The 25,001-nt window shown below is 40.5% G+C and overlaps 1 protein-coding gene across 1 annotated transcript in view; it reads right to left on the reverse strand.

Moving 5' to 3' along the window:
- Nucleotides 1-1,946: 1,946 nt before the first annotated feature.
- LOC132647164 (ankyrin repeat domain-containing protein 26-like) overlaps nt 1,947-25,001 on the reverse strand; it is a 78,104-nt gene continuing 55,049 nt past the window's right edge. The window contains exons 22-31 of the mRNA XM_060366918.1: nt 24,273-24,426; nt 19,039-19,109; nt 18,543-18,630; nt 18,158-18,270; nt 16,320-16,449; nt 13,170-13,361; nt 11,687-11,901; nt 10,255-10,432; nt 3,057-3,102; nt 1,947-2,077 (exon numbers count right to left, since the gene is read on the reverse strand). Coding sequence (XP_060222901.1) covers nt 2,022-2,077; nt 3,057-3,102; nt 10,255-10,432; nt 11,687-11,901; nt 13,170-13,361; nt 16,320-16,449; nt 18,158-18,270; nt 18,543-18,630; nt 19,039-19,109; nt 24,273-24,426 — 1,243 coding nt within the window. The 3' untranslated portion in view covers nt 1,947-2,021. The remainder of the gene's footprint in view (nt 2,078-3,056; nt 3,103-10,254; nt 10,433-11,686; nt 11,902-13,169; nt 13,362-16,319; nt 16,450-18,157; nt 18,271-18,542; nt 18,631-19,038; nt 19,110-24,272; nt 24,427-25,001) is intronic.

The raw sequence follows: 25,001 nt of genomic DNA on the forward strand, positions 1-25,001 counted from the left end.
CTCTACACTCGCCGTGCTCCACTGCTCCTGGAAGCGGGGCCAGCCTCGCTCCGCCCTGGAGAGGCCGGGGCTCCTCGAGGCTGGCGCCACGCAGAGCGCTTAGGGGACCTTTCCGTGTCCTTTTCCTGCAAGAACGTGCAGCCTAAAGCGTCCGCAAACGCCGCGGTCACCCCAGCCGTGCTGGACTTTCGTCCCGGACCTGCCCGTGAGGCCGCGCCAGTCCGGAAGTCTGGGCGCTTCCTTTCCCCCGGAGATCTCCCTTTACTGCAGTCCTCTCGGATCTGTGCAGAGACTGGAGAGACGAGCACCCCCTTCTAACAGATCGACCCACTTGCAGGTGGGCCCGCAGCTCAGGTAGCAGCAAGGGTTCGATCTCATGTACCTACGCAGAAAAAGAAATCCCCTTGTTTTCTCGTGACACGTATTTGGAATATGCGTGCATGCGAGTGTGTATGTTTGTTGGAAGTGCAGACTCTCCAGTTTCTCTGCCGCATCCGGATCTGTTTTTACAAGATTTCGAGGTGATTTACAGGCATACTAGAACTTCAGGAAGGGTGGTAATGCGGGCTGGACAGGATGACAGGCAAACATGGGCTCTTGGCAGGTGACTACAATTTGACTCTAAATGTTATCCAAGATCGGTCATTAAATACGTTGCCAACACTTGCCTTCAGGGTGGACCTCCAAACCAGAGTTGGCTCCCGTGTTAGGTAATTCACAGTATTGGCACAGGTGATTTTAAGTTAGTACATGAACGAACACTGACCCACTCTAACGGTTACGTACTTGTTTTGGGAAGCAATTCTAGTAACAAACTTTCTCTTTAAGTGCACTTATAAAAGAACAAAGTTGGCTTTACAATGCTTAGCTATTGGTGCATGCATTTAATCCTAGCACTCCCGCTCCCGCAGGCATTTAACCCTAGCACTCCCGCTCCGGAGGCAGAGGCAGGCTTGGTCTACATAGTAAGACTGTCTACAAAAACAACAGTTTCTTCAATCTTGTCTTCAGTGCCTGAGATTTTCTTTCCATCTCTTACACTGTGTTGATTAGCCTTACCTCTGAGGTTCTGATTATTTCTATTGTTCTAGAGGTCCTTGGACATATTCGTAATAGCTATTTTGAAGTCCTTGTCTTGTGCTTCAGCAATATTCTATTTCTTAGTGCCTACTGTGGTAGGAGTATGTTGCAGTGAGCCACAGGGGAAGGTTCTTTGTGACGGTATTTGAAGCTCTAGTTTAAGACATTTCCAAAAGAGTTAAGCAGAAAGGATGAAATTTTTTCAGCAAAAGTTGTATTTCTTTAAGGAAAAGGCTATAAAGTAGTGTTTAAAGTCAAAAGCATCAACGTTCAAAATTATCTTAAGTTTAATGGAGCTATATTGAGTGCACTGGCAGTGGGCAGAGTGCCACTATGCTGGAGTGAGGTCCATGTCTGCAAGTGCATTTACCCGGGAAAAACCACCATCAAAGTGCTTTTTAATTCTAGAAATGATGATTGACAATTTGGCTGTTTGGATTCCATTTAAATAGTAGGAATTTGGGGCGTGTAATACGTTTCCACTTGTAAAATACACAGAAGTTAGTTTACGCTAAAAAGACAGCGTAAATATAGGATTAAAATATTTAGTGTGTGTGTGTGTGTGTGTGTGTAGGGGTGGATGCACTTACATACAGACATACTTGGAGGCCAGAAGAGGGTGTAAGATCGCCTGAGCTCCAGTTACAGGTGGCTGTGAGTCACCTGGTGTGGATGCTTACAACGGAACTCTCTGCCTTTGCAAGAGCAGCAAGTGCTCTTAATCGCTGAGCCATCTCTCCAGCCCCTGAATATAGGATTTTTATCATACACATATGATACAAAAACATGTTCCCTCAATAAAGTTATCACACAGCATATTTAATGGGAAACTACTAAAATGTTATATAAAAGGTCACTAAATAAACTGTCTTCTTTCAGAAAAGCATTTATTTTCACTCTCGACATATTTTTGTTATCCCCCTAAAGTAGATCTTGACTTGTTATTTAGATCTTGAAGGATAAGCTTTCAAGGTCCAAGACTCAAGTTCAGCTGCAGCTAGAAAGAAAAATTAAGAATTACCATCTTTACTTCAGAGAGTTAACAGTTAACAGCAGGAGTCAGTAAGAAAGACTGAGCAAAATGACTAGCATGTGTGTTTCACTACAATACAAACCTAAAACAAATACAGTTTTCTCATATATACACACTGAATTGATTATAATCAGGGTTAAGTGTAAGCACGTATTCCCATTCTTCATTCATTTAATCATCCTTGTGCTAAGGGATGAGTACTGAAAGGATATATCCCAGCCCTCGATAAACACTTCATTGTATTCAATCCCCGCATCAGATGGATGTACAGTGTCTATACCGAGCCACAGAGACTTTGACAGGTAAAATACAGGAACCACTGCAACACTCAGAAGGCCTTTCATGCCAGTATTGTGTTGATATTGTAGCCCCTTTGGTGGAGCTTAAAATATAAGCTGATATTGGGGGAAGAGAGGAGAAAGTCAGCTGTGCAAACACGGGAGGTGAGGAAGAACGTGAGTAACCCACGGATGCTGAAAGCAGGAGCAATTGTCCAAAGCACGTGAGTGGTGAGAGAAGGCAGAATCACTAGACAGCAATCATTCTCATTTCTAGTCTTCATAAGGAGGAAGTCAGTATTTCTTCCTCCAGGCAAAGGGTAAGCCAACAAGAAATACGAAATGGGATATTAAATGATACTTGTCAAGTGACAGTTTAAGTGTGATTGCTTGACTAAGTATCAATAGGTAATTGTTGTAGCTTTTGAGGATGTTGGCTGCAGATGTTAATTATTGAGGAAGAATGAAAGTGAGGTTTTGAAAAGCCATGGAGCTACAGAAATGAGGAGTGAATAGTATTTACTAGCAATGTCTGCTTTTGTATGTTTTTAATCTACAAACCAAAGGGCAGAGATTCCATTTGCTACTTACAGTTTGTCTCAGAAATTGATAATTTACTCTAAATTATCATATACCCATATGGCATATACCCATTGACAACATACCTTTATCTACCTCTTCAGTTATGTCTTTTACCATTTTTTGCTGCTTCTGAAATGTCAAGATTTTACAATGTTAAAATCAAATGATACTGTGGGAGTGATATATTACTTAAAATATATCTTTTATGACTCCTCCTATTAAACCTATTAAAGTAGAAGCTTCTTAAAATATATGAAAGAGATCTAAGTTGAATCAGCAAATAATGGGGAGACAAAGCCTCAGGCACACATTTCTTGCCATCAAGTGAAACCTCCAGTCCCAGGAATGGGTTACATCTAATTGAGTTGTTGATCAAAAGGGTCACATGGAAGCTTCCAGACAACCCAGGCATTTACCGAAAGCTATTGGTTGCTCTCCACAAACTGATGGTAAGGCGCTATTGCTGAAGACAATACCTACACATCTCACTGAACATGGAGAGCTGAGCTGGTGCTTCACTGGAGCCTTCATCTCTGCTGACATTGGTGGTACTCTGCACACTACCAGGGAAGGCTAAACGCCAACCCAGCTACAAACCCTTTGATCTGCAATGACGACCTGCCTGCAAGATGCGCTGACGAGACGGGGGGACAAATATCGTGGGAGTATCCAACTACCATCTGATTAGACTTAAGGTCCACTCCAGGAGATGGGACCTGTCCTAGTTAGGGTGATCATTGGCGGGATGAAGCACAACACCACCAAAAGCAAGTTGGGGAGGAAAGGGTTTATTAGGCTCATACATTCACATTGGAGGAAATTAGGACACATGCTCAAGCAGGGAAGGAACCTACCTGGAGGCAGAGCTGGTGCAGAGGTCATGGAAGGGCGCTGCTTACTGGCTTCCCCTGGCTTGCTCAGCCTGCTTTCTTGTAGAACCCAGGGCTACTAGCTGAGGGACAGCACTGCCTACAGTGGGGAGAGCTCTTCCCCCTCAATCACTAATTAAGAAAGCGCCTTGCGGCTGGATCTTATGGAGGCGTTAAAACAAACAAACAAACAAACAACTCCTCTCTGATGACTCTAGCCTGTGTCAAGTTGACATAAAACCAGCCAGACTAGAACCCAAGCCTGGCACTGCTTGGGTGGCCAAAAACTCGAGACTAGCTAAGCCATGGGCCTAGGGGAAAACCAAATACTACTGTTCTGCTAAAGGAACTTAGCAATAAAATGATTGCGAACAGCTTTCTGTTACACCCAGAGTCCAGTGCCTCACTCAGCCGTCAGCATAGAAGTTTCCTCCTGCAGGAGATGGGAACTAGTTGTGAAACCCACAAACGAACAATGTATAGAGAGTGAGAGATCTCAACACTCATTCCTAGATGGATGTCTTCATCAAAGCCCTCCCCTTAGTGTTCGGGGAGCTATGTAGAAGAGGAGGCAGAGAGACAGATGACACCAAGGAAACGGTGTCTTCCAAACACAACAGGACTGACACATACGTGAACGCACAGCATGCACAGGGGCTGCACAGGTCAAGTCAGATGGGGTTCCAGCACTGAGAGGGGACATCGACACAAGCCTTTACCGCTAGGAAGCTACCTCCAACTGACAACCGCTTTCAAAGGAAAGATGAGTTTTCCCCACTGACGTCTCACTGGGCTTATAAACTACACTTATGGGCAGGCCTCATGCCCTTAGTGGATGGCCAACACAAAATGAACTAAATGGTGTTTTTGTAGATTCTTTTTTGTCTCGTATTGCTTTGGACATTTTTTTTTTTAATTTTCTAGTCTTTTGCTTGAATGTTTTGATTTGTGTTTTTATAGGATTTTTCTTCTCTTTTTCAGTGTGTGTGCATGTGTGTGTTTCTTGTGGTTTCTCTTTGTGGACTTTTTAATTCTGTCTTTAAACTTAAGATTTTCATGTTTTCTAAGAGAAAGCTATGGATTTAGATGGGTGGAGAGGTGGGGGGATCTGGGAGGTGAGGGAAGGGAATATACTGTAGGAAAAAAAAACTATTTCTAATAAACATAAAGGAGAGGGAGGGAAGGCAGAGACAAGGTGATCCCTGAGGCCATCATCTAGCTAGCCTCCCTGAACCAATGGTCTCTAGGTTCATTGGGAAACTCTGTCTCAAAAAATAAGGCAGAGAGTGATCTGACTGAGGAAGACACCCAGGGTTGATGCCTGGCTGCCACATGTACATGTCCATATGTATATGTGAGTTGATATGTACATGGACAAACCCAATACACACCAATGTGCATACACATACAATAGTAATAAGAATAATAATAGTTATGCATTCTCTGCTTTATATTCTGACATTTTCAAAGCATATACATTATATGGTAAAGCCGGTAAAACTAGGCTTTAACAAAAAGATCCTGAATAAAAACTCACAGCCAGGGACTAGAGAGATGGCTCAGTGGTTAAGAGCACCGTCTGTTCTTCTTAAAGGACCTGGGTTCAATTCCCAGCACCCACATGGCAGCTCACAGCTGTCTGGGATCTGACACCCTCACATGATACACATGCAAACAAAACATCAATGTATGTGAAATAAATGATTAATAAAAGCTCACAGCCATTCTTTAAAATATTTATGTCTATTTTGACTTTATGGGTATGGGTATTTTGCCTCCATCTATGTCTGTGCTGCACATGCCTGCAGTGCCTGGAGGTCAGAGCAGTTGCAACCTGCTATGTAGGTGCTGGGAACAGAACCCAGGTCACAAACAAACAAACAAACAAATAAATGTGTTTAAAAAATTAAACACATATTTAAATACAAAATTAGAAACTAGACCTAACTTTAATAGTACTTATGAAAAAACCCAATGTAAATAAAATTAAATGCCTATGTATTTTAAGTTTAAATCATACAGACTGTGTTATGTCGTTTAGATTTATTGTGTAACAAGTACTGTAAGTATTGGTCTATTAAATATTATTTTAAGGGAATGTAACTATCTAGCTTATACTTCATACTACACAAATCAGCTCCCGTATCTTAGCAAAATTCTGTGCCTTATGAAACCTCGCCAAGGTTTTTCACTTTAATGGGTTTTTCTTTTAAATGAGCTTTCCGCTGTGTACTTCGGATGGTAAGGGAAAGAATGCATGCTCTCGGTTGTCAGGGTCTGCACATTCTGCTGGGCACAGAATGGGAGGAAACAGTTTCTCATGTGAGAATTCTGTTGGCGAAGGTTTAAAAATCATGTTTTTCAGATTACAGCTATAAAATTATTAACACGAGACCGCAGAAAATTCATTTGAGAAAAAGGATGTGGCTAGGTTGAAGCCAGTTTTCGGATGAGATCTGATGTGTTCAGGGTGGTATGAAAAGAGACCCAGGCCTGTTTTCAAGCTTCTGTTTCTCTGATTTGTGATTTTCAAGAATTGGAAACAAGAATAATAATACGCAGCTCTCCGGGGGCTGAGGTTGTGGCTCATGTAGGAGAGTGCTTGGTTGGCATTCCTGCAATCACCCGGCTGGGGACATGGAGGAAGGCAGATCAGAAGGTCATCCCCAGCTGCATAGGCCAGCCTGTCTTTAAAAAATTAAAAAACATACAACTCTTTAAGTATAGCTGATTTGTTTTCAGAAATAAAAAATGATTCTTAAAAACATCTGACTAATTATAATTAGGTATTTAATTACTCTATATCATATCACCCCATCTAAAGTATTATCACTTAAATCTTTGGATAAAAGCTGTTGTCTTGGGCTGGAGAGATGGCTCAGAGGTTAAGAGCACTGGCTGCTCTTCGAGAGGTCTGCTTTTCGAGAGGTCCGGAGTTTAATTCCCAGCAACCACATGGTGGCTCACAGCCATCTATAGGGAGATCTGGTGCCCTCTTCTGGCGTGCAGGTGTACATGCAGGCATAACATTGTATACATAATAAATAAACAACTCTTAAAAAAATAGCTGTTGTCTTATTAATGCCTCCAACAAGGTCTAACACAGGACCCTGCACATAGTAAATACTTTGTGATGATAATAAGGAAGTGATATGTAATATCTATATATTTTTGGTGCAAAGATTTCTTTTTTATATTTTTATATATTTTATTTTTAATTTTTCTTTATTTTTACATATTTATTATTATTATTATCATTTATTACAATTTATTCAGTTTGTATCCTGGCTATAGCCCCCTCCCTCATCTCTTCCCAATCCCACCCTCCCTTCCTCTTTTTCCCCCTATGCCCGTCCCCTAGTCCACTGGTAGGTGAGGTCCTCCTCCCCTTCCATCTGACCCTAGCCTATCAGGTTTCATCAGGGCTGGCTGCATTATCTTCCTCTGTGGCCTGGCAAGGCTGCACCCCCTAGAGGGAGGTGGTTAGAGAGTGGGTCACTGAGTTCATGCCAGAGAAAGCCCCTATTCCCCTTACTAGGGACCCCACTTGGAGACTGAGTCTATGGGCTACATCTGAGCCAGGGTTTTAGGTCCTCTCCATGCATTGTCCTTGGTTGGGGTATCATTCTATTCAGAGCTCTCAGGGCTCAGTTTTTATGGCTCCTGGCCATCCTACTAAAAGAAATTTACAGATTTAATGCGATTCCCATCAAAATACTAACACGATTCTTTACAGATCTTGAAAGAACAATTCTCAATTTCATATGGAAAAACAAAAAAACCCAGAATTGCTAAGACAATTCTGTATAATAACAGATCTTCTGGAGGTATCTCCATCCCTGATCTCAAGCTGTACTACAGAGCAACAGTAATAAAAACTGCATGGTACTGGCATAGAAACAGACTGGTGGATCAATGGAATCGAATGGAAGACCCAGAAATAAACCCACACACATACGGATGCTTGATTTTTGACAAAGAAGCCAAAACAATACACTGGAAAAAAGACAGCACAGCAAATGGTGCTGGTCTAACTGGCTGTCTACATGTAGAAGATTCCTTTTGAGTGACAGATTCTCTAATATTTCCTTTCCATGACATGAGTCATGCCATGTGTATCTTTCTGTTTCTGGGATACCTCACTCAAACTGATCTTTTCTAGTTCCCATCATTTGCCTGCAAATTTCATGATTTCCTTGTTTTTAATTGCTGTGTAGTATTCCATTGTGTAAATGTATCACAATTTCTGTATCCATTCCTTAGTTGAGGACAACTGAGTTGTTTCTAGATTCTGGAATAAAGCTATTGTGAATAAAGCTGCTGTGAACATGGTTGAGCAAATGTCCTTCAAATGGGATGGACATTGGAAGAGGGAGAAAACAGAGAATAGGACAGTAGCCTGCCACAGAGGGCCTCTGAAAGACTCTCCCCAGCAGGGTATCAAAGCAGAGGCTGAGACTCATAGCCAAACTTTAGGCAGAGTGCAGGAAATCTTATGAAAGAAGGGGGAGATAGAAAGACCTGGAAGGGACAGGAGCTCCACAAGGAGAGCAACTGAACCAAAAAATCTGGGCCCAGGTGTCTTTTCTGAGACTGATACTCCAACTAAGGACCATGTATGGAGATAACCTAGAATCCCTGCACATGGCAGCTCAGTGTCCAAGTGGGTGTCCTAGTAAGGGGAACAGGGGCTGGCTCTTTGATCACCTTCCCCCGAGAGAGGCCAGCCTTACCAGGCCCCAGAGGAAAATTCATAAAATTTTTATGAATGAAATGGCATGGTTGCATTAAGTTTGTCCTCTTAGTTTGCCTTAGCCTTAGTTTGCTTTCTATTGCTATAGCAAACACCATGGCCAAAAGCAACCTGGGGAAGGAAAGGTTAGTTCATCTTATACTTCCATGGCCTAGTCCATCACTGAGCAGGTCAGAGCAGGAACTGAAGCAGGAGCCATGGAGGAGTGGTCTTTACTGGCTTGTTCCCCATTGCTTGCTCTGCTTATTGAGGACCACCTGCCTAGGGACGGCACTGCCCACAGTGGGCTGGGACCTCCCATATGAATAATTAATCAAGGAAATGCCCTATGGACTTGCCTATAGGTAATCTGATGCAGGCATTTTCTCAACTAAGGTTCCTTTCCCAGATGACCCTAGCTTGTGTCAAGTTGACCAAATACTAACCGGTATGCATCTCCAGGGGAGATGGGGATTACATGCCGCTTTACAGAAGATTCTTACTCATTCTTTTCAGGGAAGGTAAGGTAGAGGGCCTAGGTGAACTTCATTAAAAATCCAGTTATTTGAGCAAAAAGAGCAGCACTGAAGACCTCTCTCTCTCTCTCCATCTGTCTTCATATACACACATAAATAGCACATAATCACATAAATAATATGTATTATCTATATACAATAAATAATATGTATATAGATACATCCACCTAACGAATTAAATCATTCTCAAAAAGACAAATCCCATATGCTTTCATTTGTGGGTCCTAGATTTTACTTTATTTTATTTTGGTTCCTAAATTTTAGAGATATAAAGTCATGTTTGTATTTGACATGAAAGTAGAAGTAAAACTGAGGGGGAAGTGAAGAAAATGGAGGAGAGGAGTGAGACTATGCTAAATGTATGCTATATACTTATAATGAAAGACTCTAAAATGCCAGGCAGTGCTGGTGTATGGCTTTAATCCCAGCACATGGGAGGCAGAGGCAGGTGGATCTCTATGAGTTCAAGGCCAGCCTGGCAACCACAGGCACTTTTCAACAACCTGTAATTCTAAAGCCAGGGGATCTGACACCCTCTTCTGACCTCCATGGTGTCAGGTAAGCATACAGTGCACTTATATACATGTCGGAAAAAGCACTCAGACACATAAAAAAATTAAAATTTTTTCTTCTTAGAGATCATTGACTATTGTGATCTTTACTTAACAGGCATAAGTCAACTAAACAGTTCAATAGCTCACCAAACAAAAAGGATTAACTTTACAGCTGGGTTTGGTGGTGAATGTCTGTGATCCCAACACTCAGGGAGGGAGAGGCAGGTGGTTTTCCGTGAGTTCAAGGCCATCCTGGTCTACAAAGTGAGTCTAGGACAGCCAGGACTACACAGAGAAATCCTGTCTCGAAAAACAAAAAAAAACAAAAAATAGGGGCTAGAGAGATGGCTCAGCGGTTAAGAGAACTGACTGCTCTTCTAGAGGACCTGAGTTCAATTCCCAGCACCCACATGACAGCTCACAACTGTCTGTAACTCTAAGATCTGATGCTCTCATACAGTCAAACACTCAGACAAACCATCAATGCACATAAAATAAAAATAAACTATTAAAAAAAAAAGAAAAAGAATTAACATGACTATCAGATACCAGAGTCAGAACGCCAAAGGATAGAAGAGAGTACAACTCACTTTGAACAAACTCTTCTGGATAGGCTCAGGAGAAGGCTGAGGGCCAGATATGGGAGGCTTTGAGTTTCTGCTTGGACTTTGTTGGGCAGGCTTTGAGAGATGAGAGTTCTGCACATTTCTGTTCCACTCTGTCATCAGCAGAATGTCTGTTCTGACTTTGCTTAGTTTTCTATTAGTCCTGTGAAGATTGCAAAAGGTAAATACTTACACCCTTGTTCCCAGAACGAGCCACTCTTTAGAAAGTATTTTGTATTTCCATTTACCGGTGTCTTAATGATGTAAACCAAATTTTGGTGCAGACTGTTGGCACTCAGATATAAGTTTAAATTTGTTCTAAAGAATTACATCTGTTTCCAAGCTAAGAAGTAATTCAGAGTAGGAGAGAGATGAACGCCTGCCAGTGACAGGTGGGTTCTGGAAGAGCCCCATTTAGTAAAACTCCTGATCATGCCGTAGAAACCTCTGACTTTGAAGGGTGAAACTATGTAAAGTGAGGCTTTACTCTTATCCCTGGCTATAATAACTATTGCACCATAGGGAACCACAGCCAAATGTCCTCTGGTGACCCATGACAAATGTACACAGTTAAATGTATACAAATGTACAAAAGGTAAATAATTAAAAAAAACAAACAAAACTCAAAATGGAGCTAGAAATAGTTATATGCAGTAAAGCAGTATGGGTTTCAAGAGCTATTGTTTGAACAGATTTTCAAGTTTTTGCTTTCACTACCTACAGTTCCCTCATGACTTGGGACAAGTTAAGCATTTGATACAGAAGGATAGCTCAGAGCAGCAGCCGCTGGGACAGAAGAAGGGTCTCATGAGATTTAAAACCAAAAACAAGCAGTCTCTGGGGCAGTTAGCTTCTTTGTCATCACTGAGGTAGGCCTTGCTGCTACTGTCACGCACACACCCTGAGACACTGGCCCAGGGATTACGTTGAACTACACTGTGAATGGCACTTTGTCCACTATTGGGCTAACCTTCCCCTAGGACTCAAGTCTGCCTTGATGTACAGCAGAACACCTATAAAGTTTGTCAATAGTTATCTCTAATGGTGACACTAGAGACTCAGTTAGAATGTACGCAGAGGGGCAGGATTATTACTGTGGGTTCCATTTGGGTGTGTTTCTAAAAAAGTAGTTAAATTGTTCATGTTTCTATTTGAGAGAATGTTAACATAACTTTATGACAATATAACTGTCCTAATTAGCTGAAAGACTAGCATATCATTAGGACGAAACATCACATAAAACTAAAAATTAAATTGAGAACTGTTCTGCAGCCACACTGTGAATGTAGGTTCATTTCCTGCATTACTTTCCAGTTATTATTTGTAGTTTGCTTACATATCCTATGTAATCTTGTGAATCTGTTTCAGTGAAAATTTTACACTGGAGACCAGTGGATGAGTTTCTTTGCTGACTTACTTGTCAAGCTTATGTGATAATATCTTGCTGAGTTCCTGCTCTCTGACACAGCACTGCTTATATTGCTCTATCTTCCTTGTGTTGGACTCTTCCTCGGCTTCCATTTTCTTGAGCTCCGATTTGAGATTTTCAATCCTGAGTTCCATTTGACTCATTACCGAATCATTATTACTGTCTCTTAATGCCATTGCCCGTTTTTTATCTTCTAATTTTGCCTATGGAAAATCAGAAGGCTATATTTGGAAAACAATTACACACGACATCCCCAATACTTACTGTGCTTGCTTTAGTTTTGAGTCATTGATTCCCAGAGTAATTTTAAACATGTGAAACAGGGCTGGAGAGATGGCTCAGAGGTTAAGGGCACTGGCTGCTCTTCCAGAGGTCCCGAGTTCAATTCCCAGCAACCACATGGTGGCTCACAACCATCTATAATGAAATCTGGAGGCCTGTTCTGGAGTGCAGGTGTACATATACACAGAACATACACACCTAAATAAGTCTTTGAAAAATATGTGAAATAAATGCCAGAGTTTAAAATATCAACACCAATCTCATTAAACCCAGATCATAAAATGATGTTGAACTTTGTTTTGGTTGGGCTGGAGCAGAAATCTAGGGCCATCTGCTGCTTCTGAGCTACACATTCTGAATTATTCTCATGGTTATCCTTAGGTAATCAGAGAGATCACACAACAGCTGACTCAAATTAAAAAAAAAAAAAAGCAGCCAAAAATAAAAAACAAAAAAACCAAAACAAAACCAACAGTGTAACTTCAGAAGCATGGTAAAAGTTCTGTGTCCCACTTTCTCTCCTTCCCACAGGGTTCTTATTTTATGCTAAATTGTGTAAAAATTTGAAAATGATTATTCTGAAAGATTAATTGTATTTCAATGATGGAAACAAAAATAATTAAAGGGATAGACAGATGCCACCCGCCTTCTAGAAATCTTTAACACTGGCTGTTTAAAGAAACACAGGTCTCATCAGGACTGGCTTCATTGTCTTCCTCTGTGGACTGGTAAGGTGGCTCCCCCCTCAGGTGGAGGTGATCAAAGAGCCAGCCCATGAGTTCATTGCAGAGATGGTTCCTGTTCCTCTTATTGGGGAGCTCTCTTGAAAACTGAGCTGCCATGGGAAACTTCTGTGCAGGGGTTCTACAATGGACTGGGGGAGGGGCATAAGAGAAGAGGAGGAAGGGAGGGTGGGACTGGAAGGGGTAAGGGAGGGGGCTACAGCTGTGATACAAAGTGAATAAACTGTAATTAATATAAAAATAAAAATTAAAAAAAAAAGAAAAAAAATATCCAAAACAGAAAAAAAAAAAAAAAAAAAAAAAGAAACAGGACAGGCACACGTGGTGCAGGGAAATTAACTCAGGACATAACAGACAGTTGTCCTGTAAAAGTGGCTGCCTGCCCCATGCAGGCCTCCTCTCCCTTCAGCCCCGCGTAGATGCTGTTTCGCTTCACCCCGACCTACCCTGTTCTCTTGCAGCTGGTGCTGCAGGTCTAGCGCATCTCTTTCCAGCGCCTTCTGATCCTTGTGCAGCTTCTCATATTGCTTTTGTGCTATTTTTATTGCTAACAACTCCTGTTCCATGTATTTAAATTGTACATTCAGAGGTAGGTATTTGGACATTATAGTTCCCCATTTTTCTTTTAGTTCATGGATCTACATCAATAAAATCATGGAGCCTGGTTGAAAAGGGTTTAGGCTGGGAGAAGTCTTAACAGAAAAAGAACATCAAATTTTGACACAAATTCAGTTGCAATGTATTATAATCAATAGCGAAGTCTTAGAAGGTAATCTGCTGAACAGAATCAACAGAATGAAAGCTATAAGAATCTCAAAAGTATATTTTTTAAAAATAATGTTTTTCTTAATTTTTTTGAGAATTCCATATGATGTATTTTGAGGATATATATATGTCCCTGCCCCAGCTCCTCTTGTTCTAGGGACTCCGATACCCTCTCTTGGTTTCTAAAGTCATCAGGTACACAAGGAGTGCACAGACATAAATCTTGACAAAATATTCATATATGTAAAATAAAATAATCTGTACTTAATTTTTCCCTCTAAAATATGAGACCTACATTTATGAAAACCTAACATGAATGTTTGAAAGAAAGGAATCTCTGTTCCTCTCTAGGAGAAATAGGTTTGGAAACAAACAGGAGTCGGGAGTACAGATGAGGTATGTCAGCCAAGGGGGTGCCACTTACTCATAGTGACCATAGTGATTCTTAAGAAAGCACTTGAAAATCACACTCTCAAAAGGGGATTTAGGTCTAGAATAAAAAAAAAAAACTAGACAAACAAACGATAACACATTTTAAAATTGGAGACGTTATAGAATGAACATGACTTCTCAATGAGAAATCACTCCAACACTTAAGAGACTATAAAGAAGAAAAAAAAACCCTCCTCAGTCCTGAACAGAAAACCCTTCTGCTTATATAGTTTCACAGCCCCCGGTTATACTTTGAGCGATGAATGTTACACGGTGACAGGAATTCTAAGGTGTGGTTGTCTGGACACACCGGGAGATTTACAGTGTAAAATACTGCCTCGGTCATCCTGAGACAGACCAAGACTGCTTCTCCCAGGTGGTTGTCAGGCAGCCTTGTTCTGTCTGCTGGGAAGAATTATGCTCTGCCTGAGAATTCGGGGTGCTACTTCAGCTAAGTTCTACTTTGTGTAACTTAATATCCCCTAAGAAGTTTGCTGGGTCCTTTATAAGAGCAATTTACTATTCTCAGTTTTTCCTATATCAGAGTGTGATAGCCCGTTTGAGAGGGAAACTGAGCCAGGCATGGAGCACACCTGTGATCCCAGCACTCTGGGAGGCAGAGACAGGCAGATGCTGAATTCAAGGTCAGCCTGGTCTACAAAGTGAGTCCAGGACAGCCAAGCCTACACAGAGAAATCCTGTCTTGAAAAATAAGAAACAAAAAACAATAACAACAACGTAAAGAAAGAATCTAAATAGACATTTCTGTAAAGAAATACACAGACCACTGTAAGCACAGGAAAAGGGTGTGCTCATACCATCCTCTTAGTAAATTGGTAAGTGCAAATGAAGACCTTCAAAATATATACTTCATATCACTAGGATGGAAAGCTCTTCACTTGAAATGGTGGAATAAGAGTGTTGGCAAGGATATGGAGAGCAGTAACTCCAATGCCGTCACCTTGGGAAATATTGGCACCTCAAAAGATTGAGCAGGGTTACCACAGGACTCAGCTACTGATTCATAACTATTCATAAAAGAAAACTTAAGACACATGCAAACACAAAAGCTTGTACATGTAGGTCCATGGCAGCACTGTTCACAGACGCCTGAAGTAGAAACATTTCAAAGGCCCATCAATGTGTGTGCATATATAATATTCACACAATGGGCTGATACTACTTAGGAACAGGAAGAAATTAAGTTCCAGTACGTTTTGCTATCTCAGGCTCTTAGGATCTGCTTTTGGTAAAAGCACCCTTCACTTGGGCCCATCTTGTAAGCAAAAGAAAGACATCATCTCTGCCTTGTTTCTATCTCTGATTAACTGGCCTATTAACCACCTGCAAAGTGTCTGTAAGAGCCATTACCTGAAATCTGTTGCCACTTTAGATTCTAAGATCAGGACAGCTTACAAGCTAAAGGCAGTGTCCACGATGGGGAGGGTATACCCTAGAACAGGAGTAACCAGAACAACCGTCCCTAGCAATGGCAGCAGCAATAAACCCCAGACAAGACCTGAAACATCTTCCCTAGGACCTGCTTGACTATGCAAGTTCTTGTCCTCTGGCCTGGTTCTTCCTCAGTGACACCAGCCTGAGGGTGGGCTTAGGTCACGTGGCCTTTTCTCTGTTTCTCTTCCCAGTATGATCATTGATCGCACATCTTCTGTCTGTTTTTCACCATTGCTCATCTCTTTGACTGGTGCGTTGGTAAGAGCCCAACAGACATGAACACTGGAAACGCAGTGCCAAGGAGAAGAACTTAGACCGCAGGCTGTATGATCCATTCATATGACATGTACACAGCAGGCCAAGTGAAGGACGCAGATTGGTGGTTCTCTAGAGCTGATCAGGAAGAGGTGGGGGGTGATGCCTGCGGGGTATGTGGCCCTTTCACAGGATGGCGAGAGCAGTCCCCACCCGAGGTGGTGCTTGGGAAACACTGCGGCTGCATCACATGCTTCTGACCTGCACCTGCTAAGTAACTGGACTACATAGGTATGTTAGCTATGTCCCAATAAAACGGCTACCAAACAAAACTGATGCTATTCATGACTTAGTGGTTTGTGATGGTGTGTACTGCTTGGCTTGACATACCAGCTTGAGTTCAACCGAATACCCTTTCAACGGAAAAATAATTTTTTCACTGGTACCAAGTGTGAACATTTAAGTATTTATATTTTTGGTCTCCAAGCAAATTAAAATTGCCTCATTTTTGCGGGGTGGTGGAGGTACATGCCTTTAATTTCAGTACTTTCGAGGCAGAGGCAGGCAGATCTCTGTGAGTTCGAGGCCAGCCTGGTCTACAGAGCAAGTTCCAGGACAGCTAGAGCTACACAGAGAAACCCTATCTTGAAAAAAAAAAACAAAACAAAACCCACAGCCCCCCAAATTACCTCATTTTTAAACACATTCACTGAGATGTTCATTTCAAATTCTTTAGTTTTTAAATCTCCATGGCAACTAAATTCTCCATTTTCGTGGTCATTCAATTTATTTCTCATTATTCCCATGTGTTTCTTTATTCTGCAAAAGTGTATAGAGTCAATACGGAAAGTTTTTTAAAGAGCAAATGCTTAACAATTTTTCAAATGTATTGTTTGTGCTATCATGTTTTTACACACATGGTTTCTACTGAAGTTTATACATTATGACCTCTCACTTGTTTAATCTTCAAATTATTGAAATTTGAATGAAATTATAATTCATGAATGAAATCCTAATGAACTTATAATCTTAGGTAAATATTATGAAAAAAAAATTTTGTTATTTATGGCAGATAATGAATAAATACTGTAACTACATACACAGTTGTTTTAACTATTAACATCTACATTAGTATCACAGAATGAAGCATTAACTAATTATTATTCTTTAATTAATTAATTTATTTACTATTTATACAGTTAGGGCACCAGATCTCATTATAGATGGCTGTGAGCCACCATGTGGGTTGCTGGGAAGAACTCAGGACCTTTGAGGTATAGCCACAGTACTCTTAACCTCTGAGGCAACTCTCCAGTCCGCATTAACTAATTATTAACAATTAGGAAAAATTCAGCTATCAGTAATGAAGGTAAAGAATTAAAATGTGGCTATGTGTGACCTATGTACACCTTCATATACACTTTCATTTTACATGTGAGAGTTGTCCATCCGTAGATTTTCCTGTCTGTGGAGGGTCCTAAAACCAAACTTCTGCAGATAACAGGAGTGACTACATTTTAGTTGTATGTATGTATGTACATACAGTATCTATATCTATAAATGTAACACGTTTAGCAACATGTATACCTTATGTACAAATGGGTAACACCCATGGAGAAGGAACATGTTTGCATGATATCATAATTGAAAAAAAAAAGGCAGAAAGAAAATAAAAATAAATCAAGAAAATTTTGATAACAGTGTTTTAGTTAGGAGAATGTTTGAATGTTGAATGAAAGATGCTGCCAGAATAAGAAAAGAAAGCAAAACTGTCCTCACCCCTTCTTCCAAGGCCCAGGCAGCACTGTAAAAGAAGGGGCAGAAAGACTGTAGGAGCCAGAGGCAGTGAAAGACTTTAGTAAAACAGTGGCTTGTAGCTGCACCAGGACAGCCGCATATAAAGAGCTCACGGCGATTCGGACAGCATGTGCAAGCCAGACCCAACCTCAGCAAGGGAAATGGGAGGTGAACACGAAGTCGCACCACAGCCGAGAGCGTTGTCAATTGACAGCTGCCGGGAGAGAAGAGTCAGTTCTCCTGAAAAGAGTGGACCCTGCGAGTCAGCCACGAGCCATCGGGAGGCCACACGTTCGGGAGTATATGGGCAGTTGATATGTGAAAAAATGATAAAAAGCTGAGTGAGCAGGAAAAGGGTGGGTGGGTATGGGAGAAGGAGAGAGGGCAGACATCAAAACAAGTTAGGGACTCTCAACTAAGGAAGAAAGAAAGAAAGAAGGAAAGAAAGAACAAGATAAAGAAAGCAAGCAAGAAAAATTTAAGGTAGATAAAGAAATATATAGTTATAGTCATGGCAAACACATCTTCATTTTTTTTCAGGATCATTACAGAGTATATATGTATTTTGGCATCCAAATTTTCGGATTGAGTTGTAAAATTCTGAAGTGAATTTTAATACACAGTAAGTTTTGGTTGTTAAAACAGTTATAAAATAGATTAATATTTAGGTGTTAATAAAGTCAGTTAAATGAGCCCGTGAGTGAAGAGATGTGAAATATTAAAATCTTACTCAGTGAGTTCCTGCTCCAATGCTTCAGTTTTGTTCTTCTTTTGATCCAAAGAGCACTCTAGAGATGGTATGGTTTTGTTGAGTCTCTTTAGCTGTTCCTCTTTGTCTCTAGTCTTTGAAAAATTATAAAAAACATTTATAAATATTGATATGAATTATCCTTTCTTAAAAATATTATTTATCAAGACTAATAGGCATTAAGATAGATTAGCAACATCATTATCTTCTGAATTTAGCCAAGCATTCTATAAAGCAAAGAGGACTTTCCTTGACAGCAGGAAGTAGCATCAATGGGAATACAGTAAATATTTGTTGCACATTTCCTGCAACATTCCTATCAGGGAAAGCAAGCCTGAGACCAGAGTTGAGCAGGAAGCTCACTCACCAAACCTTCGTGTAGCTTCTGAAGCTCTGCAATTTTCTCTCCTTGCATTTGTATTGTAACTTCTGCATCAGAACATTCAGCTTGAAGCCTAAAATGTTATTTTATAAAATGATTATTTTTTTTTTACAGATGAAGTTTCTTTTTTTACAACATTACACAATGACAAAGAATGTGACTTCTTTAAAAAAAATGTGAAAGTTAGATGGTGTCTCATTTTCTAGTCGTGTTTTGTAGAGAATGTGCAAATATTTGGTAAAATGAGCAAACACCAGGCAGCTTTTTTCTTTTATGGTGTGGGGACTGAACCCAGGGTCATGGGCATCCAAAGCATGCCTTACTCCTCCCACTGAGCTGTGTCCCCAGACCTAAGGAATGGAATGCTGAGATGCTGATCTTTGCAGAGCTGTGCTTGTTATAACCCATTTGGTTTACAGGTTACACTGGTCATTCGCTCTGTGAACACTCGGGTTATTTTGTGTGCCCCTTTAAACTGTACTTCTGCAAGCGGTCCTGCATCCGCTGAAAATGCCGTGCAACTTCCCCTCGTCGCTCTTGTGCCTCTTGCAACTGAAACAAAGAATTGAGGAGAAAGTTTTACTAACATTTTCGTACAAATCTTCCCACCACGTGTTTTCGTGCTATAAATTATTTTTGACAGGACTTCTTTGTTTTACACGTATGTATGTGTGCTTCAGTGTGTGTAGATGCACCACAGGCATGCCGATGTCCGTAGAAGCCAGAAGTGGGCATAGGCTCCCCTGGAGCTGGAGTTACAGGCAGTGTGAGCTGACCTATGTGGAGTAGAACCTGGACCCTCTGCAGGAGCAGCAAGTGCTCTTAACTGCTGAACCATCTCTCCTGCCCCCTCACGCTAGAATCTTATTAGCACTCAGCCATCATCTTTTTATCTGCATACTGAGGGGAACTTTCGTGCTAGCACTGAGTCATCACAAAAGGGATCTTATCCCCATCAATCTAAAATACTATGATTCAAGTCATTGATCTGTCTTATGACTGAAACATGGTATTTTTGCCTTTATTTATTTATTTATTAGCATACAGTGCTAATAAATACCAGAAGAGGGCACCAGATCTCATTAAAGATGGTTGTGAGCCACCATGTGGTTGCTGGGAATTGAACTCAAGACCTCTGGAAGAGCAGCCAGTACTTTTAACCTCTGAGCCATCTCTCCAGCCCTGGTATTTTGTCTTGAAATCATATTTTCTCAGATACTCAAATTGACCAAATTGGGAAATGAGGAAAAACAAAAAAAAGGAAATCCTAGCATGGTGAAAATTTATTTGCTCAAAGTACTGTCTCAACTATTATTTTAATAGTTCATATAGATGTTGCTGTAAATAAAAAACGAGTGTTGTGATATTTAATGCTTATTATTAGCCCTATAATTATCATGGAGGTATTATTTAACCCACTATCATAACTAATAAAACACAGACACCTGGTACATTTATAATTGCCTTATTTACCTTGGGCTGGGCAGATATTTCACATACACTGTCTCAAGAACCTCACCATCCACCTCCCAGCCCCCATCCAATGCCACCACCCTTAGCCATCCCCATCTGAACTATCTTCCATCCATAATCTTATAAATACTTGCTTTTATTCTTCATCTGGGCCTTTCTACGCCATTATTGGAGTCCTTCCTCAAGGCCCACGTGATTTCTTCTCCATGCTAACCCATCATGGTGTCCTCCTTCCTCCTCTCTTCCTTTGTCTCCTGTGATTCTCCTGAACCCGAAGCTCAGGAACCTTAGCCACGCCTACCCCATTCTGCCCTGCCCAGGGATAGGCTGTTTAATCAACCAATCAGATACAATGACTTAGGCAGGTTTCCACAGCAAGGATAGGCTTAACCACATCTTGAAGGCTAGCATCAGAACAACCCCCAACACACAGATGAATAAACAGAGCTGGACAAGCAATGATTACCAAGCAACGTGCTGCTCTAGGGAAGCTCTGTGTGCTAAAGGAAAGCGTGAAAGGCAGCTTCTAAGTGAGTAGTCAGGCCTGGAGAGATGCTCAGAGGTGAGATGCCCGAATGCCTGTTGCCTGAGGTCCAGCTCTAGATGCTAATAGCTATTGGTCTGGAGCAAATAAGCTTTCTGTGCCTTGGCTACCTCATCAGTAAAAGAGAGGTAATTACAACACCTAGCACCGGACTTTGTGGATGATTAGATTGGAAACTATGCTTAAAGTAGAAGAATCTGAAAGACATAGGGAACCATGGATAGTATCTGCTGTTGCCGTCAGCACCTTGCTGATCTTATCCTGCCCTATCCTTGAGGCAGGTGCCATGTTCATAGATGCCTTTCATATCAAGGTGCACGGAATCTTTTTCCAGCCAGTGAAGGTGGCCTCAGGATGGAGGCCCTAGACACACTCCAGTAAGCCACGAAACGTCTGTATTTGTGCTGGCTACCTAACTTGTTTCTGCTCAAACTACCTTCCATTGGATGTTCTCTCATGCAATGAAAACAGTACAAGACAAACTGCAACTCTGCGCGAGGTAGTGTGCAGATGAGGTGAGTGTCAGAGGTGCTGGATTTAACTGGGAGTAAAGGTTTTCTTCATCCACAGCGGACGTTGTGCTGGTCTGTGTCAGACAACACTCTGATGAGCAAATGGTGGTTACTAGGAGTGACGTGCAGGCCGTGACACATCAGAAGAGCTTTGACGAGAGTCTCTCCCATGAAAGGGAAGGGAAGCCTCACTTTTTCAATAGTGAGAAAGAGATGAGCATTGGGCCAATAAGTCACCGGTTGATGAAGTTTTATGCTTAAGTCCATAAATTATGTTTAGTTTAAAACTCTCTGTCAATGTCTGAAATGATGAGTATTGGATGAAGTATTTAATTTTATCCTAACAACTGTTTTTTTTTGTTTTGTTTTTTTGTTTTTTGTCTTTTTAGCACTGAGGATGGAATCCAGAGCCTCATATAAGCACCCACTAAGCTCTACCCCCAAGCCCTACCAATTGTTTAGCAAAAACATTTTCAGCGTTTTCAAGAAAAACTGGGCATCCTTATCAAACATCATTTTACCTTTAGGCAAATTTATACTTTGACAAGATTAAGGCACAAAACAAAGGGAAACAAAACCAAATGAGGGAAGCATGCAAAATTAACAACCTAATTGTTCCGCACATACAAGGGAAAGAGAGTCAGGAAAACCTTTATGAAAGAGTAAATTGTGAGCTACTTCTGCACAAATAAAGACAAATGAGTAAAATCTGGAAAGTGAGGAAGCATGATTAAAAGCCAAGAGACGGTGAAATTAGCATACTCAACTCAAAGGATAAAATCCAATAGCAAAGAAATAAAAGTATGTCCACAAAATCATCTCCACACTACAAATAAAGGCAAGAAGTGGCCCTGACATTGAGACCCTTCAGCTGATGAGCAGGTGCATGGGACAGACACATGACAGAATACTATTCAACAATAGGAATAAATGGTGTTTTGGTACAACACCATGTCATAGAAGCTCATTCAGAAAGACTGAATATAGAAAGTGTCTAGAAGAATGTGGAAATTATAAAGAAACAATTTAGACCGGTAGGAAAGGGCTGGGAAAGATGGAGGACAGGTAAGGGATTTGAAGTTTATCTTTAAGGTGATGAAAATATTCTGAAATTGTGACTATACTAAGAGACCCTGAATTTGCCCTTCAAATAGTTTTCATAAACTGTATGGCATGACCATTGTGTCCCATTATATAACTCTCTACAAAGGGAGAACAAGGAACAAGAAAACTTTCTTCTCTATTTTTGGATACAGAGTGCATATGCAATCTATTTCTATGCTTTTATACTAGGTCTAAAATGGAAAAATGCCTGACTTCAAATTTACGACTGCAAGAAAATTAATAAATAAAGTATAGGTGTTTTTTTCTGCATGTATGTCTGTGCCTGGTGCCAATGGAGACCAGAAGAGGGCATTGGATCTCTTGGAACTGGAGTTAGAGACAATTGTGAGCCATCATGTGGGTGCTAGGAGTTGAGCCTGAGTCTTCTGTAAGAACAACAAGTGCTCTTAACCACTGAGCCACCTCTCCAGCCCTGGCTGCATTTTCTGGGGTAGCCTTTCTGTGCAAGTAAACATAAAACTCTGGGGTCAGAATGTCTTCATTGTGGAGCATGTATGTAATGTCTTCATTGCATGCATGTAATGTGTATCTGATGCAGTGTTGTTTTCAGAAACTCTTAGTTTTGAAATAGGAATCATTTCTCTCCAAATAAATTAATGAATTGAAAACATAATGTCTGCTGATCCCATGTGGCCCCCTTCCATATTAGCAAAGCAGAAGCACCCTTCCACATGAACATATCAAAGGAGTAGACTCACTGTCACAAACTAGAAAATCCATCATTGATGGCAAGGGTTTATGATCATGGGAAATCAGAACCTGTGAGAAACATTCAGGTCTTTGCTTTGAGTGAGGCGAGAGCTAACGTCACTATTCAACTGCTGCAGACAGAGCCATGAAGAACATTAGTTTGCTCAATGGAAAAACATGCCTCTACCATATCCATACACGATGGCTGGAAAGATGGCTCGGCGGCCAAAAGCATGTGTTACTCTTCCAGGAGGACTTAGGTTTGGTTCCCAGCACTCCCACAGTAGCTAACATAACAACCATTTGTAATGGCACTGAGATTCAATACCCTCTTCTGGCCTTTGTGGGCACTAGGCACACATATAGTATATATAGACACATGCAAGCAAAACACACATACAAATAAAAGTAAAAAGAAAATCTAAATTACACTTTACAGCATGCATGTAGTTTCATTTCTAAGACACTTGGACATTCACACGCCGACACGTTAATCGTCTGAAAATGACTGATGAAAAGTGTGCTCTGGTTTTCCTTTGTGCATTTTCATCTTCACAGTTTATGAGAGTTTAATCCCACATTAGTGGTGACAAAAAGCGTGAAAACCTAAATAAGTGCAGAACTTTCAAGGGTCTCTCACTTCACATGAATGAACCAAATTCTAACTGTATGAGACATAGGTAACCTTGTCATGGAGCAAAAATAGTTCCTCCGCACAGGCACAGATACTGCTGTGAAGTGAATTTCTTCATGAAATACAGACCAGGTTTCTTTATAGTTGTAAAGCTACTGAGGCTGCATTTTGGTGTAAAAAATGGCCCAGTTAATATTCATGACAACGCAGTGATTAAACTCTTCATCCATTCCTCCAAGACTCATAATAACTATTTAGCTGTAAATGTCATTTCATTTTAGGGTGAGGTGACATTTCCTTAGATTTCAACTAAAAAAATTATGTGTGTTTTTATGTGTATGCCATGCATATGCAGGGGTTCCTGGGAGCAAGAAGAGAGTATCCTACGCCCTGGAGCTGGAATTACAAGTGGTTTTAAAATCACCAATGTGAGTGCCGGGAATTGAACTCCAGTCCTTTGGAAGAACAGCATGCTCTTAATCACTGGGCCACCCATCCAGACCCTAAATAACATTTTGTTAAATAGTTATGCAATAGAGCCATGGGCCTCATGACAATGTTTTGGTCAACAATGGACTACACACACAGAAAACATTAGTCATGCAGTTTAACCTTCCCAGTGATATACACATGTATGTGCATATTAATAATATATTAATCATTGATATTGTAAGTAATATCAATGAAATGAAGTCACATACACATTAAGGATAATTAATAGTGTGCAATTAATTTACCTGCTTCAAAGTCTGTTTTACTTTCATGTGCAGGATTCTCAGAGCCATGTCGCATTGCTGATTTTCCATGTCTTCAGTATAAAACTCATCTTTTGCTGGTAATTGTGTCTTCACTCTTTCATTTTCTCTCTTCTCTTTTTGTTTTAATGCAACTCTGAGGTTAAATACAATTATCTTAAAATTCATTTTTTTTTAAAACAGAACATCATTTGACTTTGTTTTTCATTATTCTAACAAGTCAACATCCTGAGTTATCCTAATAAGATTTCTGTGTTTCAATACTTTTTCTAGATCACATGTTTTCAATTTTTCACTTTATTCTTTTCCAAAGACCATATATATTGGAAGAGTAATAACTGAAGAAAAGTTTTCTTGACTGGTAAGTTTCTGTGAAGGAAACTTTGGTAGCTATTTTTTGGAAAAGCCATCTGGAAACTAATCAGCAATTTGACAAATTAAAAATAATTGTATACAATTTGTTATAATTTTATACATAACCCCCTAGTAAAACCAGGGTAATGTAAAGTTAATTTCTAAGTTACTGCTTGCAAATGAGTATGTGAGTTAACTAAAAATCTAATTTTATTTTTATAAAATATTACATGCATCTCTCAAATGGTTTACAATGTAAGAGAGCCCCTTCTGAAGCTTTCAAACAATGGGCATTCATATTATTATAATTCAAGACAAGAATAGAAAGTTTATGTTATCTTTTACTAATGCTTTCAA

This window comes from Meriones unguiculatus, chromosome 14 (genome assembly GCF_030254825.1).
Source record: "Meriones unguiculatus strain TT.TT164.6M chromosome 14, Bangor_MerUng_6.1, whole genome shotgun sequence".
Classification (NCBI taxonomy): Eukaryota; Metazoa; Chordata; class Mammalia; order Rodentia; family Muridae; genus Meriones; species Meriones unguiculatus.